We start from the raw sequence: 20803 nt of genomic DNA, 5'->3' as shown, positions 1-20803 counted from the left end.
CGCCCCTCCGGGACGTCACGGCGGAACCCTCGGCCTCTGTTACCAGGGTAACGGGGACCCCTCCGCAGCCCCCCGCGGCCGATTTCCTGCGCCGCCGTAACCATGGCAACCAGAGTGTCACCCCGTAACCAGCCGAGACACCCCTGTCGCCGTCACCATGGCAACCCCAGGGACTGGGGCCCGGAGTGTGCCCCGACCCTGCGGCTGCGGGGTGCCGGGGGGCAGAGCACGGCCACGGGGGAGGGGGCCTAGGGGGCGCCGGGCCGGGGGTGCTAGGGGGCGCTGGGCTGGGGGGCGCGGGGGGGGGCGCCGGGGGGGCGCCGGGCCGGGGGTGCAGGGCTGGGTGGCGCTAGGGGGCGCTAGGCTGGGGGGCGCGGGGGGGGCGCTCTCCCCAGTGGTCAGGGCTGGCCCCGTGGGGCGCCGGGCCGGGGGGCGCTAGGGGGCGCTGGGCTGGGGGGCGCGGGGGGGGCGCCGGGCCGGGGGTGCAGGGCTGGGGGGCGCTAGGGGGCGCTGGGCTGTGGGGCGCAGGGGGGGGGCGCTCTCCCCGGCGGTCAGGGCTGGCCCCGTGGGGCGCCGGGCTGGGGGGCGCGGGGGGGGCGCCGGGCCGGGGGTGCAGGGCTGGGGGGCGCTAGGGGGCGCTGGGCTGTGGGGCGCAGGGGGGGGGCGCTCTCCCCGGCGGTCAGGGCTGGCCCCGTGGGGCGCCGGGCTGGGGGGCGCTAGGGGGCGCTGGGCTGGGGGGCACGGGGGGGGCGCTCTGCCCAGTGGTCAGGGCTGGCCCTGTGGGGCGCTGGGCTGGGGGTGCAGGGCTGGGGGTCGCTAGGGGGCGCTGGGCTGGGGGGCACGGAGGGGGGGCGCTCTCCCCAGTGGTCAGGGCTGGCCTGGTGGGGCGCTGGGCTGGGGGTGCAGGGCTGGGGGTCGCTAGGGGGCAGTGGGCTGGGGGGCGCAGGGGTGGGGCGCTAGGGGGCGCAGGGGGGGGCGCTCTCCCCGGCGGTCAGGGCTGGCCCCGTGGGGCGCCGGGCCGGGGGGCGCTAGGGGGCGCTGGACTGGGGGGCGCTGGGGGGCGCGGGGGGGCGCTCTCCCCGGCGGTCAGGGCTGGCCCCGTGGGGCGCCGGGCCGGGGGGCGCTAGGGGGCGCTGGACTGGGGGGCGCGGGGGGGCGCTCTCCCCGGCGGTCAGGGCTGGCCCCGTGGGGCACTGGGTGTGGGGCGCGGGGGGGGAACCCAAGCCCCGGGGGGCGACGCTGCATGGCCCGGCTGGCGGAGGGGCTGGGTGCCCCCCGTGGGCGCGGTGGCTGCTGGCCCCCTGCACCGGCCCGGCAGGGGCAGGGGCAGGTGCTGCCCGCGCTGGCCCGGTGCCCAGTCACGCCCCCCTGGGGCAGTGGTGGGAGGGGCAGGCCCAGCCGGTGCCCACGCTCTGCCCCCCGCCCGCCCCCACCTCCAGCCGCCTGTCAGTGCCCCGGAGTCGCCCTTCCCCGAGGGGGGCAAGAGGGGCCCCTGCTGACCATGCCACCTGACCTGTGCTGACCTCTGACCTGCCCCCCTGCCCCCCAATCCAGGGTCTCCAAAACTCATCAAATCACCTGTCTGTGTTCGGGGGCGGGGGGGTGCACAGGAAATACTCCCCGGGCTTTGAGTGCAGTGGTTAAAGGGGGGGCAATGGGGGTTGGGAACACGGGGGCCTCGGACGTTGGGGGGATCTGTTGGCGCTGGGAATGGGGAGTTGGGAGTCTGGGGGGTGATTACCTCCCCCTCCCCTGGACAGGTAGGTGGGAGAGTGGGGGGCTGCTCCCACAGGTGACACTGACCCCCTTTGCCCCATGGCTACCGGGGAAAGAGGCCGGGGGGCCCTGCCAGGCTGGGAGGGGTTAGGGAGCTGTCACGTGGGGCGGGGGGGACCACGGGAGAGGGCACGTGTCTCCCTGCCCCACTGGAGATGCGGAAAGCTCAACCCTGTGCAGGGCCAGCTGCAGCCCCAGCGTGGGAGCTGCAGGGCCGGAGTCGAAGCCGGCTCTGGGCGGCGGGCGGGGCTGGGAGCCAGGACGCCTGGGTTCTCTCCTCACAGCCCCCACTTTGCCCCCAGCCCAGGATGGACGTGGGTGCCTATCTCTCCCGGATCGGGTATCAGGGCCCGACGGAGCCCACCCTGGAGACGCTGCGGGGGCTGCACCGTTGCCACCTGTTCTCGGTGCCCTTTGAGAGCCTGAGCGTGCACTGCGGGGAGCCCATCACCCTGGCGCTGCCCCTGCTCTACGACAAGATCGTCCGCCGGCGGCGCGGCGGCTTCTGCTACGAGAACAACGGGCTCTTCCTGTGGCTGCTGCGGGCGCTGGGCTTCGACGTGGTGGGGCTGGCCGGCCGCGTCCGCAACCGCTTCACCGGGCGCCTCGGGCCGCCCCGCGACCACCTGCTGCTGCTGGCCCGGCTGGGGGGCCGGCGCTTCCTGTGCGACGTGGGCTTCGGGGACGGCTTCCTGGAGCCCCTGCGGCTGGAGCCGGGCCTGGAGCAGCCGCAGGAGGGCGGCACCTTCCGGCTGGGCCTGGCGGGGGGCGTCTGGGCGCTGGAGCGGCTGCGGGCGCCGGGCGGGGAGGGGCCGGCGCTCTACACCTTCACGCTGGAGGAGCGGGAGCTGGGAGACTTCGCCGCCATGGCCTGCTACCACCAGCAGGCCCCCAGCTCCCTCTTCGCCTGCAAGTCCTTCTGCAGCCTGCCCCAGCCGGGCGGGGGCCGCCTCACCTACATGGGCTGGCGCCTCATCGCCACGCGGGGCGGGGAGCGCACGGAGACCCCTCTGCAGACCCCCGAGATCCCCGCCCTGCTGCAGCACGCCTTCGGGGCCCAGCTGAGCGGGACCTTGGTGCCCAAGGACCAGGACATACAGCCACCCCCGGAGGGGGAGGAGATGGGGCCAGCTCCCCCCACTGAATGAAGGAGCGCCGAGAAAGGAGGTGGAGGGGGGCCGAGACCCCCCCCCCGACAGCACCCCTGGGGGCCCGGCTCTGAGAGCTGTGGGGAGAGGGAGCTGTAAAACATGCCAGCCAGGGCAGAAACCTGGGGGGAGCTGCTAGGCCCAAACGGAAGAATGAGGGGTGGTCTGGGAGCCAGGACTCCTGGGTTCTATACCCCGCTCTGGGAAGCAAGCAGTGTCTAGTGGGTTGGCTTGGGCTCGGCTCGGGCTCGGCTCAGGACTCCTGGGTTCTATCCCTGGCTCGGACACCGACTCTGTGTGATGCTGATGGGTCCATCCCTGTGGTGCATTGAGCGTGTGAGCTCCGTGGGGCAGGGCCTGCCTTATGCTGAGCCGCAAGGGGGCCCTGATCCCTGGGTGTGAGGGGCCTTGCAGGGACGGTGCGGTGCCACTCCTTCCAGCCCCACAGCTGTCTCCGCCCACCCCCTCCTCACAAAATAAAGGGCAAGAGGCTCAGGACCAAGGGCTGAGTTCATTTATTTATTTCATAAAAGCAACTTCCCACCGCCCCCGTGCCGGGGGGATAAACGCCCCTAAAGTTCCCTATTTACAGAACGGGCCGCCGGGGGTGGGTCTGGGTCTGGGTCTAGGCCTCGATGACATGATGGGCAGGCTCCAGGCCATGCCCAGGTGCAGGGGGGTTCCTCGGGGGGCAGGGCCATGCCCAGCTGCTGCAGGGTGCTAGGAAGGGGGATCCCCCGGGCTCAGTGACAGCAGCAGCTGGTTCTGTGCCCAGCTGTGGGGGAGGTGTAGGGAGGCACCCCGGGGGGGCTAGGCCCAGTCCTCCATCAGGCCTCATGCCCAGCTATGCAGGGGCAGGGGCATCCCAGGGCTGAGGGGGTGCGCTAGGCCCAGGCCTCAATGATGTCATCGGGCTCCATACCCAGCTGTGCGGGGGGGTACCCCAGGGGGGGCTAGGCCCAGGCCTCGATGACATTGTCGGGCTCCATGCCCAGCTGTGGAGGAGGGGGTTGGGGGTCGGGGGCACCCCAGGGGGGCTAGGCCCAGGCCTCGATGACATCGTCTGGCTCCATGCCCAGCTGCTCGGGCGTGCGGGTCCCTGCCAGGCGCTGCCCGTCAAAGAAGAAGCGGAGTTGACGGCCGCCCAGCCCCATGGCCTCCTGGTAGCGCTCCATCAGCCGGTGCAGCGGCTCTCCCTGCCGGGGGCGGGGGGTTAGCGGGGTGGGGGGCACACGCCGCAGACATGCCAGGGAGGGGGCACTACAGGGACTGTGGGCTGGCCCCAGCATCCCTCCCAAAGCAGCCCCAGGTGGAGAGGGGCCTGCCCCAGGTGGAGAGGGGCCTGCCCCAGGATAGCTGCCCCCCCCCCCCCCGACTGCCCCAGCCAACAGCCCCCTGCTGGCTCAGTCCCATCCTCCTCTCTGAGGCTGTAACAACCCCCACATCCCCCTCCCTCTGCAAACAGCACCTCACAGCCCTCTTGCATGGCCCCTCCCCCATAGACGACCCCCCCAGATTATGACTCCCCTGCAGCTCCCCCTTACCCTGGGCACGTTGAGCGTGAGCTGAGAGTCTTTCTCCTGGCCTCGCACGGTCAGCCGTAGTTCCCCTGGGCCCGGCCCAGCCCCCGGTTCCTCCCCACCCTGCGGCTCTCCGGCTGCCATGTCCACCACGCAATCTGCAGGGGACAGACGGACACACAGAGAGCGCAAGGGGCGGGCAGCTGGGGGCGCTGCACTGAGAACTCCCCTGTTACCCCCCCGTCCCAGGTTGGGGGACCCCCACTGATATCAGACCCCCTGCCCCCAGCCTGGGGGCACAGCATGCACTTCGGGGCCCGTACCAGAATTTCTGCAACCCGCTGTGGGCTCGTCAGCTGACGGCCATGGAGGAGAAGAGAGGCCTGGTGCGTGGGGCGACCATGAGCCGCCACGGGGACCCCAGCATGGCTCAGGCGGGGCAGCTCCGCTGGTAAGCCGTGTGCAGCACCGGGCGCCCGCAGAACATGGAAACATGGGGCGGGAAGGGACCTCGGCAGGTGGCAGGGCCAGGCAAACCTAGGCCAGCCCTGACAGCTGTTTGTCCAACCTGTTCTTAGACACCTCCAGTGCTAGGGACTCCCCAACCCCCATCAGCCTGTTCCAGGCCGAGCTCCCCTTACAGTTAGACAGTTTCCTAATATTTGACCTAAATCTCCCTGGCCGCGGACGGAGCTCATCACTTCCTGTCCTACCTCCAGTGAACACGGAGAATAACTGATCCCTGTGACGAAGGGGGAATTTTCTGTAGCATCTGTGGGAGTCTCACGCCTGCCTCAGTTTCCCCTATACTTTGCACAGCTACTCAGTGCGGGGGGGAAGGACTAAGTTTGCTCTCAGGGCAGCCTAAGACACAGGTACGTGCATCACCGCCCTGGCTGGTGGAACGAACAGTCATTAAGGAACTGGCTGAAACTGCCCCAGGTCAGCAAGGGGGCCAGAGAGCGCAGCTGGCCGCGCTCTTGACTCCTGGCTCCACACTCCCAGCGGGAAGCTGGGCACAGACCCCGGCTGGAGAACCAGGGCCTGGGAGGGGCAAGGTGGGGGGAGCAGTGTGGGCGCTCTCACCCGGGAACAGACTCAGGAAGGAAGTCAGAGAGCGAGCGAGCCATAGACAGAGCCTGCCCTGAGGGTTTCCCCACAGCCTGGCGGGGCTCTGGGCTGAGCAGAATGGACTGGGCTGTAACCTGCACCCCTCTGCGCGACCCTAAGGGCTCCCTGTGCCTTGCCCAGCTGACTAACACACCTGACTGCGCGCCAGTGTTGAGGGACTGTCCCTGCCATGCTGGGCGAGGGCACCGTCCCGGCAGCGTGGGTGCGTCTCTGCCAGGGTCTGGCTCAGCGGGACTCACTGGGCAGAGCTCACGGGGGAAGCAGGAGGCTGCAGCCCAGAGGTCCAGTCCAAGCAGGTGGTGAGGCCAAGTGGCCGACCCTGGAGGGAAAGGGGGACCCCAGGGGGTCTGGCACAGGGAAGGGATTTCCTGTGGCGTCCCACCCTCTCCTTACCAGCCTTTACTAGAGCTGACCCCTGCTCTCAGGCGGCTCAAACTCACCCGGGTTTTAACCTTCCCCGGGTCAGGGTTTCGGACCCCTCCTCTGGCCTCTCCACTTCGTCCCCCGCTTGGCTAACGCCTGGTGCCCAGAGCTGCACCCAGCACTCCCATTGCACGTGGGACAGCTACCGCCCGCGTCCTACGTACAGCGCTGCTGCGAGCGCACCCCAGCCGGAGAGCCGCCTTTCCCACAACGGCAGCCCACCCGCGCCTGACCCGCTCGGACCGCAGACCCCGCCCAGCCAGCGCGGCCCCAGCTGGTACCTGGGCCAAGAGAAGCCCCCTGCCCCTCACTCACCGATGATGTCGGCCACGCCCAGGCCCAGGCCCTGGGGGGTGCTGCTGGGGGGCAGTTCGACGTCTCGCAGCAGCAGCAGGATCTGCTCTGGCCGGACCTGCAGCCTCCCGGCCATGTGCTCCACCACCGCATGCAGGGGCTGTGACTGCGCCAGGGGAGGGGACCGTCAGGGAGGGCCAGACGGGCAGTCCACAGCCACCCCCAGCCCGGCAGCCCACTGGGCTGTTCTGGGCCAGCGTGAGCCAAGCAGCGGGGCTGGCATGGCAGGTGCGAAATCACCTGGTACATTCACCCCGAGTGACTCCAGCTGGGCCATTTCCCAGCAGATCCAGTGTCAGGCAGTTCCACCGCCCCCTGCAATCAGTGTTAATCTCACCCTGTCCTCCCAGCTCTACACTTGGGGGGGTGAACAAGCCCCTTCCTCCACCTGGCCGCTGTCCTGCCCCCTATCCTGTACCGGACCTCCCTGGCCCTACCCACCCCCGTCTGAGCTGTGCGTTCCGTGATCTGCACTCTGCCTTTCCCCAGACCCCCCCGCCCCCCCAGGGCATGGCCGGGGTCTGCACGCTGGGGCGTGGGGCTCGCTCAGAGCCAGGCTGTGGGGGCAGGGTGGGAGATGCAGTGTCTGCAGGGGGCCGAAGGGTGTGGAGGATATATATGGCCTGCATGGAGGCCCGGCACAAGCTGATGGGATGAGGGGCTTGCTCCCCAGCCACATGGGGGTGTGGAAGAGCGGAGAGGTGAGGGGGGTCACTCACCATCTCCACGGCGACACGGTGGATCTCGGCCCGGCACCGCACCTTGAGCTGCAGCTGCCGGGGCGCGGGGCATGGGGGAGGCTCCACCAGGATCACGTCGTCCTCGGGCGGCTCCTCCCGCAGGCTGCGCTGGGCGGCCGAGAGCCACGTGCGGAGACCCCGCAGCTGGCGTGCCACTTCCCTGCGGGCAGGGCCGTCAGACCCCTGACAGTGCCCCGTGCCCCACAGACCCCCCAATCCCCCCCTCCCTGCGGGCAGGGCCGTCAGACCCCCGACAGCCCCCCGTGCCCCACAGACCAACCCCCCACACACACACACACACCCCCCTCCCTGGGGCGCAGGGTCATCAGACGGACAGAGCCCTGTGCACCACAGACCCCCACTCCCACACCTCCTTGGGGGGCGGGCCATCAGACCCCCAACAAACCCCTGTACCCCACAGACCCCCCCCCAGACACCTCCTTGGGGGGCAGGGCTGTTAGAGCCCCGCACAGACCCATGTGCCCCACAGACAACCCCCACCTCCCTGGAGGTAGGGGCCATCAGACCCCTGACAGACCTCCCCATCTCCCACCTCCAGAGACTCCCCAGACAAATCCCCCCCAAAGACCTTCCCTGCTCTCTACAAGGGAGGTGTGCCCCAGAGAATCTGCCCCTCAATTCCCCAACTCCTGCAGAGGCAGAGATTTCAACAGAGACACCCCCCCCTACCCAGCCCCACCTCCCTGAGGGGAGGAGCTCAGCAACACCCCCCCATCCTTACAACCCCCATGTGGGCAGCCCCTCACCGGCGGGTCCGGCCCCTCTGTCTGCGTGTGGGCTGTGGTGGGGGAGAGGGGGACTCGTCCCGGACCCTGAGAGAGAGAGAGAGCAGGGGGTGAGATGGGGCTGCTGTGCCCCATAAGTGACAGCCCCCCCCCCCAGGGACAGACCCCAAAACCAGGGGCCACAGAGCCCGAGCCATGCCCCCACCTCCCCTTTATAGCCCTGTCCCCTCCCCCCATATACCTCCATTGTAACCCTGTCCCCACCCTGATCCCCCCACCCCCATTAGAGCCTAATCCCCTCCCCCAATACACCTCCCACAGTAATCCTGCCACAATCCCTCCCCCCCACCTGCAATCCCTCCCCCGCACCTACGTTCTCACTACCCCCTGCTGCTGCTGCGGCTCCTCCTCCAGCCAGTCAGTGCAGGGGCCCTGGGGGAGGCGTGGGGCATGAGGCCGCTCCGGCCGGGGGGGCGTGACAGGGCCAATCTCATCCACGTCCAGATCTGCCCCTGGCAGGGGGAGGGGAGACAGCAGCTGTGACTGCCAGGCAGGGGCACCTCTCCCCACAGCTGCCCCCCCAGACAATAAACCGCCATCCAGTGTACGTACCCCAAGCCCCCCAGATACAACTCCCCTGACCCCTCACCTGGCACATCTCCCCCCAACCCAACACACATAGCCACATATTAAAGGAACTGGCACCTGAAATTGCAAGCCCCACACCAAGGATTTTAATGACTCTAAACTTGGGGTCGTACCCTATGACTGGGGAGCAGCTAATATAGTTCATATTTTTAAGAAAGGGAAAAAAACGTGATCCAGGAAACGCCAAGCCTGTTAGTTTGACCTCAATTGTACGCAAGGTCTTGGAACAAATTTTGAAAGAGAAAGTTGTTAAGGACATGGGGTGAACAGTAACTGGGATAAAATACAACAGGGCTTTACAAAAGGTGGATCCTGCCTGAGCTCCTTCTTTGAGAAGAGATCTGATGTTTTAGACAAAGGAAGTGCAGTGGATCCAACCTACCCAGATGTCCAAAAGGCTTTGGATCCAGTTCCACATGGGAAACTATTAGTTACATTGGAGAAGAGGGGGATTAACAGGAGAACTGAAAGGTGGGTAAGGAACTGGTTAAAGGGGAGACTGCAGCGGGTCCTACTGAAAGGTGAGCTGTCAGGCTGGAGGGAGGTTACCAGTGGAGTTCCTCAAGGATCGGTCTTGGGACCAATCTTATTTAACATTTTTATTACGCTTGTCGACTAATCGCAGTTAACTCACACAATTAACTCAAAAATTTCATCGCGATTAATCACAGTTTTAATCGCATTGTTCAACAATAGAATACCAATTGAAATGTTATTAAATATTTTGGATGTTTTTCCTATATATCGTATTCTGTATTGTAATTGAAATAAAAGTGTATAACTTGTTTATAAATGTTTGCACTGTAAAAATAAAAAGAAATCGTATTTTTCAATTCACCTCATACAAGTCATACAAGACAAATCTCTTTGTCGTGAAAGTGCAACTTAAACAAATGTAGATTGTTACATAACCACATTCAAAAAACAAAACAATGTAAAACTTCAGAGCCTACAAGCCCACTCAGTCCTCCTTCTTGTTCAGCCAATTGCGAAGAGAAACACGTGTGTTTACAGTTATTGGAGATAATGCTGTCTGCTTCTTATTTACACTGTCACCTGAAAGTGGGAACAGTCTTTTGCAAGGCACTTTTGTAGCCGGCCTTGCAAAGTATTTACATATAGGTATTTTTTAATTGTGATTAATTTTTTAATTGCTTGACAGCCCTAATATTTATTACTGAGCTTGGCACAAAAAGTGGGTGCATGCGAATAAAATTTGGGGATAAGACAAAGCTGGGAGGTGTTGCTAATATGGAGAAGGACCGGAATATCCTACAAGAAGATCTGGATGATTTTGTAACCTGGAGTAATAGAAATGGGATGCTATTTAATAGTGCAAAGTGCACTGAAGGACTAACAACAGGAATTCTTGCTCTAAACTGGAGACGTATCAGTCGGAAGCGACAGAGGAGGAGAAAGACCTGGGGGTATTGGCTGATCACAGGCGGACTAGGAGCCGCCAGTGTGATGTGGCCGTGAAAAAGGCTAACACGGTCCTGGGGTGCATCAAGTGAGGTGTTTCCAGTGGAGAGAGGGACGTGTCAGCACCATGATACGAGGCACTGGTGAGACTCATCTGGAGTAGTATATGAGAACGTAAGAAGGGCCAGACTGGATCAGACCAAAGGTCCACCTACCCAGTGTCCTGTCTTCCAACCGTGGCCAATGCCAGGTGCCCCGGAGGGAATGAACAGACCAGGGAATCATCAAGTGACCCATCCTCTGTCGCCCATTCCCAGCTTCTGGCAAAGCTGTTCTAGTCTCCCATGTAAGGAAGATGAATTCAAACTGGAACAGGCGCAGAGAAGAACTGCTAGGAGGACCCGAGGAATGGAAAACCTCCCTTATGAGAGGGGACTCAAAGAGCTTGGCTTGTTTAGCCTGACCAAACGCAGGCTGAGGGAAGACAGGATTGCTCTGTATAAATACATCAGAGGGATACATACCAGGGAGGGAGAGGAGTTATTTAAGTTAAGCGCCAATGTGAACCCAGAACACATGGCTATAAACTGGCCATTAACAAGTTTAGGCTTGAAATTAGATGAAGGTTTCTAACTCTCAGAGGAGTGAAGTTTTGGAGCAGCCTCCCAAGGGGAGCAGGGGGGGCAAAACCCCTAACTGGCTTCACGACTGAGCTTGATCAGCGTATGGAAGGGCTGGTACGACAGGACTGCCTACAATGGCGTGCGACTGCCTGTAACAAACATGGCCAGAGACGGGCCACTAGATGGGGAGGCTCTGAGTTACTACAGAGAATTCTTTCCCGGGGACCTGCCTGGTGGGTCTTGCTCACCTGCTCAGGGTCTAACTGATCGCTGTATTCGGGGTTGGGAAGGAATTTTTCCCGGGGTCAGACAGTCTGAGACCCTGGGTGGGGGTTTCACCTTCCTCTGCAGCGTGCGACACGGGTCACTCGCAGGCTAGAACTAGTGTCAGCGGCATATCCTCTGAAACTTGGGGTCTTTAAGCCACGATGTGAGGACGTCAGTGACTCAGCCGGAGGTTCACGGGGGTGGGGGGGAGGGTTCTGTGGCCTGTGATCAGATTGGGGGTGTCTCAGACTTTAAGGACACAAGTGGCCATCAAACACCACAGCCCGGGCAAACAGCCCCCCAGACGTACCTCTGCTGCCTCCTCCCACTCCCCCCCCCCCGGCACATACATAGCCCCCACCTCCCTAAGGTCAAAACCCCCCTACTCCCGCCCAGCCCTAGCACCCCCTTACCTCCCTGCCACTGCAGGGTGGGCACCTCCGGGTGCAGCTCCGCAGGGCACAGCTGGAAGCTGCTGTTCACCTGGAGAGGAAGGGGGCATGTTACCCACAGGCCCTGCTGCACGGGCACCCCCATGGGGGCACCGAGCCTCAGGATGGGCACAAGAGGGATGAGCATGTCAGGGGAGGGGGGCTGGGAGCCCGGACTCCTGGTTCTATCCCCAGCTCCGGGAGAGGAGAGGTGTCTGGTGGTTAGAACTCGGGGTGGAGGGGTGCTCAGACGCCTGGGTCCCTGTTACCTTGTTCGAGTAGACAGGCACAGCGGGGACCTCGGTGCTGCACAGAACACGCCGGCGCTTCGGGCGCGGCTGCCCCACTGCCCCCCTCGGGGGTCTCACAAGCTCCTCCTCGCTGTCACTGCTACTGCTGCCCCCCACGTAGATGGGGGGTGGGGCAGGGCCAACCTGAGTGGGGATGGGAGGGTTAGGAGCAGGACTCCTGGGTTCTACCCTATGATTCCCCCAATACAGCCCCAGGGGGGCTCCCCCCCACCTGCCCAGCGGCCCCCTCGACCCTGCGCCAAGACAGGGGTGAGGGAGGAGCAGGCCCCAAGTCACCTCCCCTACTGCCCAGAGACCCCCCCCGAGCCTAGCTCCCCAGAGACCCCCACCCAGAGACCCCCCCCACGGCCCCGCTCCCCACTGCCCAGAGACCCCCCCACAGACCCAACCAGAAACACCCCCCAGCCTCGCTCACCACTGCCCAGAGACCCCCCACAGCCCCACCCAGAGACACCCCCCAGCCTCGCTCCCCACTGCCCAGAGACCCCCCACAGCCCCACCCCACTGCCCAGAGACCCCCCCCAGAAACCCCCCCGAGCCTAGCTCCCCAGACCCCCACCCAGAGACCCCCCCACAGCCTCACTCCCCACTGCCCAGAGACCCCCCCAGAGACCCCCCCGAGCCTAGCTCCCCAGAGACCCCCACCCAGAGACCCCCCCCACGGCCCAGAGACCCCCCCACAGCCCCACCCAGAGACACCCCCCAGCCTCGCTCCCCACTGCCCAGAGACCCCCCCGAGCCTAGCTCCCCAGAGACCCCCCCCACGGCCCCGCTCCCCACTGCCCAGAGACCCCCCCACAGCCCCACCCAGAGACACCCCCCAGCCTCGCTCCCCACTGCCCAGAGACCCCCCACAGCCTCACCCAGAGACCCCCCACAGCCCCACCCCACTGCCCAGAGACCCCCCCCACGACCCCGCTCCCCACTGCCCAGAGACCCCCCCACAGCCCCACCCAGAGACACCCCCCAGCCTCGCGCCCCATCGCCCACCCCACGGCCCCCCACCACTCACCTGCTCCGCCATGGCGCGGGCTCCCAGGTCACGCCCCGTATTGGCTTAGACCCTCCCACTCAGCCCCGCCCCTGCCCTGCCATTGGCCACGGCCCGCCGGCTCTGTGACGCTAGACCAGACGGCTCCCCCCCCCGAGGCGCGGGGGCCGCTGGGAGGTGTAGTTCTCCCGTGGGGCGGGGGGGCTCGGCTCCCCCCCCGAGGCGCGGGGGCCGCTGGGAGGTGTAGTTCCCCCGTGGGGCGGGGGGGCTCGGCTCCCCCCCCCGAGGCGCGGGGGCCGCTGGGAGGCGTAGTTCCCCCGTGGGGCTGAGGGGGGCTCGGCTCCCCCCCCCCCGAGGCGCGGGGGCCGCTGGGAGGTGTAGTTCCCCCGTGGGGCGGGGGGGCTCGGCTCGGCTCCCCCCCCCGAGGCGCGGGGGCCGCTGGGAGGTGTAGTTCCCCCGTGGGGCGGGGGGGCTCGGCTCCCCCCGAGGCGCGGGGGCCGCTGGGAGGTGTAGTTCCCCCGTGGGGCTGAGGGGGGCTCGGCTCCCCCCCCCCGAGGCGCGGGGGCCGCTGGGAGGTGTAGTTCCCCCGTGGGGCGGGGGGGCTCGGCTCCCCCCCCCCGAGGCGCGGGGGCCGCTGGGAGGTGTAGTTCCCCCGTGGGGCGGGGGGGCTCGGCTCCCCCCCCCCGAGGCGCGGGGGCCGCTGGGAGGTGTAGTTCCCCCGTGGGGCTGGGGGGGCTCGGCCCGTGGGCCGGGAGACTCGGGTGACCCGCAGGAAACCCCGGGTAAACTGGCCCAGCCTCGCCGTACAGTGGGAGGATCGTCGCACCAATGCCGGTGTCCACACAGAGGCCCCAGCGTGGAGGCCCCGAGGATCCGGCCCCGCTGAGGTGGGGCGTCTGCGTTTGGCTTCAGGCTCTTGCCTTTGTATCTGCTGTCGCGTGACCTTGGCCGTTTGTGCGTTCATGCTTGATCAGGCTCTCACTTTGTGCAGCTCAGCAGCTCCTGTCATTATCCAATTGCTGTCTGGCCCGCCCCGTCGCCTGGCCTCCCCCCTTAACGTCCCACTGTGACAAAGTGGGGAGTTTCCGTAGGGCTTGGCCTGAACGCGGTGCGTGCCTCAGTTTCCCTGTGTGCTGCATGTTTAACGAGGTGGTGGGAAGAGTTTGTTGTTGCAGAGGACCAGGTGTGACCTCACCTAGCAGCCAGGACCCTGGACAATGGCCTGGAGATGGGGGACCCAGCGACTGGTGACCTGGTGACCACGAGCCCTCCCTCCAGCCTGGCAGTCAGCCAGTTCTGGCCAGAGTGGGGCTGAGAAGAGAGGGGCCAGTGACCTGACCAGCCAGCTCCAGCCAGAGGGGAACAAAGGACAGAAGAGAGGGACCCAGGTGACCAGGTTACCTGGGACCAAAGAGAGGACTGAGGAGGGGTGTTGGGGAAGGGAATACAGGGGGCTCGGCTGGAAGGAGGGGGATGCCAGACTCAGGGGAGAGAGACCAGCCAGAGCCCCACTGGGACGGGGACAGACCCAGCTGGCCGGGGCTGAGACTGGCCAGGCCCGAGGGCCCTGAGAACTGTCTGGGCTGGATTCTGACATTCAAGAAACCTCCCGTGTTCTCCGACGGGGAGGCGCTGCAGGGTGGAGACCGGAGGGTGGCACTTTGCTCCCTCTGGGGGTGGAGGCCCCCGGGACCCCAAGCGAGGGGACTCCCTGGGGGCCCCACAGCACAGACAGGCCTGCTGCGGGCTCAGAGGTGCAGTCGCCAGAGGCAGCGGGACCTAACCCCAGAGAGAGAGAGAGAGCAACCTTCCCAGGGGGCTGTGTCACACCGAAGGGGGGCTCCTCCGGGGGGCCGCACAGAGCCGAGAGCCCAGGGCCTGGGTGACCGTGGCAGCCCCCCCACAAACGTTTCGGTTGGGGAACAAGGAGCAAATGCTTAAAAATAAACATTGCCCTTAGCTGGAGAAACGTACAAAAATAATTCCCAGCCTGGCCCCAGCGAGGGCTGGCTCAGCTGATCAGCCGCCTGGTGTCTCCGGTCCCCCTCCTCCACCCCCAGGTTCCCGTTTCCCTTCTGCGGCCGGTCCTGCGGGTGCTGCTGGGCGTCAGCGTCCATTTCTCTGGCTCTGCTGGGCCCAGCCCGACGGGCCCCGCTCTCCGTCCCTGTGCCCCTGGGCAGGCGCCTCTGGCTCTGCAGGGCCAGCCCCGGGGCTGAGAGTTCACCCTGAGTCCCGGAGCTGGGCTGAGACGCCCCAGCCGGTGCCAATGGCCGCAGCACGACAGTCCCCGGGGCCAGGGGTGGCAGCAGAGCCAGGCCCTGCCAGCAGGCTCTCCCCCAGGGCTGGCCTTACCCTGAGGCGAACAGAGGCAGCTGCCTCGGGTGCCAGACTGAGGGGGGCACCACTAAGACCCAGAGTTTCAGAGTTTTGGCCCAAGCCAGGGGGTATGGGGACATCATTTGAGCTCCCCGCCTCAGGTGCCAAAATGTTGTGGGCTGCCCCGATCTCCCCCCCGCCAAAAAACCCAACCCTCTCCTGCCATTAACCAAGCCAGAGTTACGATCCCCCTGTGTCTGCAGGCTCCTCCAGCGCCCCTGGGTTATCAGGGGATGGGGGGAACCAGCTCAAAGCAGCTCCTCACCCCCAGGGGTTTCCTGCCTGGGACACTGGGTTGAGCCAGCGCAGCCGTGGGGCCATCCTGAGTGGTGTTGTAGGGAGGCCCCAGCCACACCCTGCAGCTGCCAGTCCCACAGGTGAACCACGTACCACGTCTGCCTGGGAGACGGGACAGGCAGCACCAGCTGGGCCCATCTCAGGGATCCCGGTGTGACAGGTTCCCCCCAGGGTGCCAGTTGAAACTGGGGTACCACTGAGCCCGCCTGACCCACCAGCCTGGGTTCCCTTTACCCTGTGCTGTTGTGACAGTCTCTCAAGCCCCCTCCTGCACACACCCTTATGGACACACCCAACTGCTGCTTGTATGCACACGGATGCTGAGATCAACTAAGGAGTTGCCCAGTACTCAAGCGCACACCCCACTCTAGAGGATAAACCCAAACTTGTACCGTCTTGTGCTGCTGTGATGGGGCTGCCTGTCGGAGCCAGCTGAGGTCACTCAATCAGGGTGAGCTGTGAACTGACCAGGGCAGACAGACCCAAAACGCTGGGGGATATTCCAGGACCTAGATTTCCCCAGCCAGCCCAAACCAGCCTCTGTCTGACCTCCCTGGGTACTCAGGAGTCCAAACGACGCAGTTCCTGTAACGTGCCCGGCCTCAGGCCTCCATCCGGCCACACGTCAAACTTACGATACATTCTGAAAATCTTCTCTCATCATATAAAAGAAAAGGTCCTTCCAATCCCAAAGGATCAGCCACACACCCAGGTCCAATTATAACTCAGATCTTACCTTCTCTTGAACCCCAAAGCAGATCTGCGATGAGGAAGGATCGTGTCCCAGGGTTTTTATACATTTCTAGCAGCCTCTTGGACTGAGAAAACAATCGGCTCAACTTTCTGTCTCCCAAACATGCTGGCAATTAGCACAGGGTCATTTATCCATTAAACAGTTCAGATACAGGCCACCACAACCTTCAATGAGCCATGTAGACAATAATACAATGTCACTCAAGTGTCTTCCTAAATGTTAATACTCTTTTTTTTTTAAATCTTGAGTCAAAGCCATAGCAATAGACAAGACTTATTTGCTGACCTTACAAGACCTGAACAAACATCTCCCCTTCTATCTCTAACAATGCAGGCTGCATTTCAAAGCTCTTTTCATTTCCATCTCTTCCTAACAAGTCTTTAAAGGTTGGCCACGGTCAGGTCAGTTTGTGAGTTAATTAACTCTTTCTGGCCCTGTGTCCCCCCCCTTTCAATGAGATATTATATTACACTCATAACGTCACAGCTGCACAGAGAACTACACAGCATAAGATCATTGAAATTTGCCCCCTCCCTCAATGTGGAGAAGGATCTGCACAGCTGTCTGCCCCAAGATACAATGTCCACACACATACAGGTTTTAGACAAAATAAATGTTTATTGCTGTCAAGGTTCCTTCCCCACTCTGAATTCTAGGGTACAGATGTGGGGACCTGCATGAAAACCTCCTAAGCTTACTTTTACCAGCTTAGGTTAAAACTTCCCCAAGGTACAAAATTATTTTACCCTTGGATTTCCACTGCCACCACCAAACTTTATCTGGGTTTACTGGGAAACGTAGTTTGGACACGTCTTTCCCCCCAAAATCCTCCCAACCCTTGCACCCCACTTCCTGGGGAAGGTTTGGTAAAAATCCTCACCAATTTGCATAGGTGACCACAGACCCAAACCCTTGGGTCTTAGAACAATGAAAAATCATTCAGTTTTCTTACAAGAAGACTTTTAATAGAAGTAAAGGAATCACCTCTGTAAAATCAGGATGGTAGATACCTTACAGGGTAATTAGATTCAAAACATAAAGAATCCCTCTAGGCAAAACCTTAAGTTACAAAAAAAGACACACAGACAGGAATATTCATTCTATTCAGCACAGCTATTTTCTCAGCCATTTAAAGAAATCAGAATCTAACACATACCTGGCTAGATTACTTACTAAGTTCTAAGACTCCATTCCTGTTCTGTCTCCGGCAAAAGCAGCATACAGACAGACACAGACCCTTTGTTTTTCTCCCTCCTCCCAGCTTTTGAAAGTATCATTGGTCATTTTGGCCAGCGAGGTTACCTTTAGCTTCTTAACCCTTTACAGGTGAGAGGATTTTTCCTCTGGCCAGGAGGGATTTTAAAGGGGTTTACCCTTCCCTTTATATTTATGACAACTGCCTACAAAAGGTAGATTTTAAGTGAATATAAGGGAGAGCAAGCGGATCAAGGCAGATTACCCAGCAAATGAAACGAACACGAAACCTAAGCTTATGATACTAAAGAAACTCGTTACAAGTGGCACATTCTCACCCTAAACGTTGCCACAGACAGATTGCAGAGATTCTTGAAGGCCGGCTGCACTGGCCTGCCAGGTACAACTCCAGATGTTCCTTTCACAGGCCTGACACCCCTCCAGCCTGCCCCTCCCCCCCCCATTCACGTTTTGTTCCTTAGATGTTTACACCAGCCTTCTTGGGCGGGGAGCCAGTGAAGAACCAGCCCCTGATGGTGTCACGCCCCTGCCTTACATAGGTTTTACATATGGCGGGGATCCTCGGTCTTCCAGTGTGATTCCCACCCCTGGCCAGTGGGAAAATACTAGAGTTATCAGGGTGTCCACTATCAGGTGACTCGATCACATGGCCCTGCAGCCACAACCCAGAGGCCGTTTGCAGCATCCTAGGAAGGCTCCTGGGCGGGAGATTAGCACCTTCTAAGACCTATTGTGCTTCCAGATGGCCCAGCCAGCCGTCTAGCCTGATTGCACTCGGTCTAGTGGGTGTTCGGCGGGTGTAAACACAGGTGTGAGAGGTGCATAGACAATATTCCTAACTTCAGATACAGAAACGATACCCGCATACAAGCAGGAGGGTATTCAGCAAATTGTAACCTTTTCAGTGACACCCCAACTGCCTTATCTTGCCCAAGATACACGAGGATTATGCCATAACTCCTCTCAATATTACATGAATATGAGGTGAATGCCACAACATGGAGTGGGGTCTGGCGGGTTACAGTGCAGGGGCCTGAGAGTCAGGACTCCTGGGTTCTATCCCTGGCTCAAGGATACGAGCAGGGGCTGGGGGCCAAGGCTCCTGGGTTCTATCCTCAGTTCTGCCCCAAACTTTTTGTGTGATCATGGGCAGGCCCCTTCCCCTCTGGGTGCCTCCCTTTTCCTTCCTGCCCTTTGTCTGTTCGGAGGGTGAGCTCCTTGGGACAGGGCTTGGGCCACTGGGGGTTTGAGGCAGTGCCCCGCCCAACAGGCCCTGATCTTGGCTTGGGGAAAGGGGAGGCTGGTAATTCCCACCTTAACACACGGGCAGACAGCAGGGCAGGTGTGGGGAGGCCCGAGAATAAGGCCGATGACAGTGTCCCGGATCCACAGGCCCTGTGCTCACACACGGCTCTGGAGCAGTCCCGAGGAGAAGCCTGGCAGTGCGTCAGCCCCCAAAGGGTCCCGCTCTTGCTGGGGTCAGCCCCTCGGCTTCCCCGCCTCTGGGGACCAAACCTCGGCACCGTCAGCACCCCAGTGTCACGCCGTGAGCCCCCCCTCAGCGAGCCCACCTGGACTGGACCCCTGGGAAAGCCTCACCCCCCCAAAGAGAGAAATGCACCCGAGTCCCTGACTCTGGAGGGATTTCCCGCCGGCGGTGACAGCAGGGGGGTTTATTGGCTGTCTGGGGGACAGCGAAGAGAGTCTAGTTAACACAGAGAGTGGAGCATTACAGCAAGGTCCATCAGGGGACCCCCAAGCCTCGACCCCCTTTAGTGCCAGTCCCAGACCGTCTCCCTGGCTTCCAACCGCCCCCACTAAACAGCCCCACCTGGCCCCTCCTCGGCCCTTTGTCCTCCAGCTGGAGGGGCCCGAGGGCTCTGCCCGCTGCCCATGCCTGCAGGCGTCACCTCCACAGCTCCCACGGACCGTGGTTCCTGGCGCTCGGGGTGGGGGCAGCGCACGGAGCCCCTATGGCTGCCCTTGTGCTGAGGAGCCGGTCGCTTCCGAGAGCCGCGCAAAGCCGGGCAGAGCTCCCACCTTAGCCCCGCAGCACCACTGACCGGACTTGTAATGGCCCGGCGAGCAGTGCTGACCGGAGCCACCAGGGTCCCTTTTCCACCAGATGTTCTGGTCGAAAACTGGACACCCGCCAACCCCAGCTCTGCCTCCCGGGATTCCCTGCTCACGTTCTCCCCACACTCTGTACCCCCTTCCCACTCCGGATTTCCATTTCCGGAGTCCAAGGCCAGAAGGGGCCCTGTGCTTGGCTAAAGCACCTTCCCTGGGCAGTGGTCCCCTCCCTGGGGAACGCCATGGGCTGAGTGTGACGAAGTGGGACTCTTCTTAATGTTTCCTCTGAATAGTGTGGGGGTGCCTCAGTCAATCCCCCTTTGTTTTACTGCTCCCCCATCACTTACTGCAGGAAGTGCCATCCATGGGGTGCAGTACATCCCACCGCTACCACCAGTTGTCACAGAGTCCCGGGGCGATGCTCTGGAACTGCTCTTTACAAAGCCGGGCAGGACTCTGGGGCAGTCGCCTTCCTGTGGTCAGCCTGTCTGCAGGACACACGGCTCACCCGGCTTCCACCTTCCTGGGTCTGACCTCGGAGCATTCAGCATCCTCTGCCCCTCCATGTGCTTCCCACAGCAAGTCAGCTCAGGCGGGGTCCTGGGGAAGCCAGAGGGTCCTGCCCCCCAACTCCGCAGTCAGACCTGACTCTCAGCCAGCCAGTAAAACAGAGGTTTACTAGATGACAGGAACATGGTCTAACACAGAGCTTGTAGGTGCAGAGAACGGGACCCCTCAGCTGGGTCCGTTCTGGGGGGCAGTGAGCCAGACAACCACGTCTGCACTTCACTCCATGTCCCAGCCAGCCCCAAACTGAAACTCCCTCCAGCCCCTCCTCCTCTGGGCTTTGTCCCTTTCCCCGGCCAGGAGGTCACCGGATTCCTTTGTTCTCCAACCCTTTAGCTCTCACCTTGCAGGGGGGAAGGGCCCAGGCCATCAGTGGCCAGGAAACAGGGTGTCGGCCATTATCTGTGTCCAGACCCCTGCACACACCTGCCCTCTAGGGCTCTGCAAGGATCATACACCCTTACCCCACCCCCTAGAGACTTAGGAAATGCCTAGGGGAAACTGAGGCACCCCCACACTATTCAGAGGAAACATTAAGAACAGTCCCACTTCGTCACACCTCTCCCCCCTTCGAGATCGAACTGAGCGGGGTCACTTTAGCCGGTGACCTGGGGAAGTTCGAAGCCACCAACGTTCCCATGGATGCTCCAGCATCTCTCCCATTCCTTGGTAGGAGTTACACCAGGCCCTTCCAGTTTCACGCCCTCCCTTAGGTTGGGGGTGGTCGATAGCTCCCTGGACCTTACCTGTTAGCTGGGTGGAGAAGTGTGACAGGGAAGGAAACGTGCCTGTGTCTGTCAGGGGTATTGACTTGCCTGTGGAGGGAGCTACCCTGATCTTGTTACGAATTACACCTGGTAGGACACGCATACAACTGCTGCGAATTACACCTGATAGGACACACACACCAATGCTGCGAATTACACCTGGTAGGACACACACAGTCCGAATCTAGGCTGAGGCACAGAAACAAAGTCCACAACTGCAGAG

The 20803-nt window shown here is 62.5% G+C and overlaps 2 protein-coding genes across 2 annotated transcripts; one reads left to right on the top strand and one right to left on the bottom strand.

The window, feature by feature from the left end:
- The first annotated feature begins 4 nt into the window (after nucleotides 1-4).
- On the top strand, nucleotides 5-3422 carry LOC144258681 (arylamine N-acetyltransferase 1-like). Its single transcript, XM_077806872.1, has 2 exons — nucleotides 5-47; nucleotides 2079-3422. The coding sequence occupies exon 2, from the start codon at nucleotides 2085-2087 to the stop codon at nucleotides 2922-2924; it is 840 nt and encodes a 279-aa protein (XP_077662998.1). The 5' UTR covers nucleotides 5-47; nucleotides 2079-2084; the 3' UTR covers nucleotides 2925-3422.
- On the bottom strand, nucleotides 3423-12609 carry NFATC2IP (nuclear factor of activated T cells 2 interacting protein). The gene is made up of 9 exons (XM_077806871.1): nucleotides 12553-12609; nucleotides 11499-11663; nucleotides 11212-11281; nucleotides 8212-8350; nucleotides 7860-7925; nucleotides 7072-7252; nucleotides 6314-6458; nucleotides 4469-4602; nucleotides 3423-4120 (listed from the first exon to the last, which is right to left on the bottom strand). Exons 1-9 carry the CDS (start codon nucleotides 12562-12564, stop codon nucleotides 3962-3964), a joined length of 1071 nt encoding a protein of 356 aa, XP_077662997.1. The 5' UTR covers nucleotides 12565-12609; the 3' UTR covers nucleotides 3423-3961.
- Between the last annotated feature and the right edge of the window lie 8194 nt (nucleotides 12610-20803).

This window comes from Eretmochelys imbricata, unplaced genomic scaffold, assembly GCF_965152235.1.
Source record: "Eretmochelys imbricata isolate rEreImb1 unplaced genomic scaffold, rEreImb1.hap1 Scaffold_34, whole genome shotgun sequence".
NCBI classification, from domain to species: Eukaryota; Metazoa; Chordata; order Testudines; family Cheloniidae; genus Eretmochelys; species Eretmochelys imbricata.
Note: the sequence above shows the minus strand (reverse complement) of the source record. Positions and strands in the feature narration are given on the sequence as shown.

Coding starts and splice junctions, on each gene's coding strand:
- LOC144258681 (XM_077806872.1), top strand. CDS start 2,085: ATGGACGTGGGTGCCTATCTCTCCCGGATCGGGTATCAGGGCCCGACG.
- NFATC2IP (XM_077806871.1), bottom strand. Junction 11,282..11,498: donor TGCCTGTCTACTCGAACAAG/GTAACAGGGACC, acceptor CTTCCTCTCCAG/GTGAACAGCAGCTTCCAGCT. Junction 4,121..4,468: donor TCACGCTCAACGTGCCCAGG/GTAAGGGGGAGC, acceptor CGCCCCCGGCAG/GGAGAGCCGCTGCACCGGCT.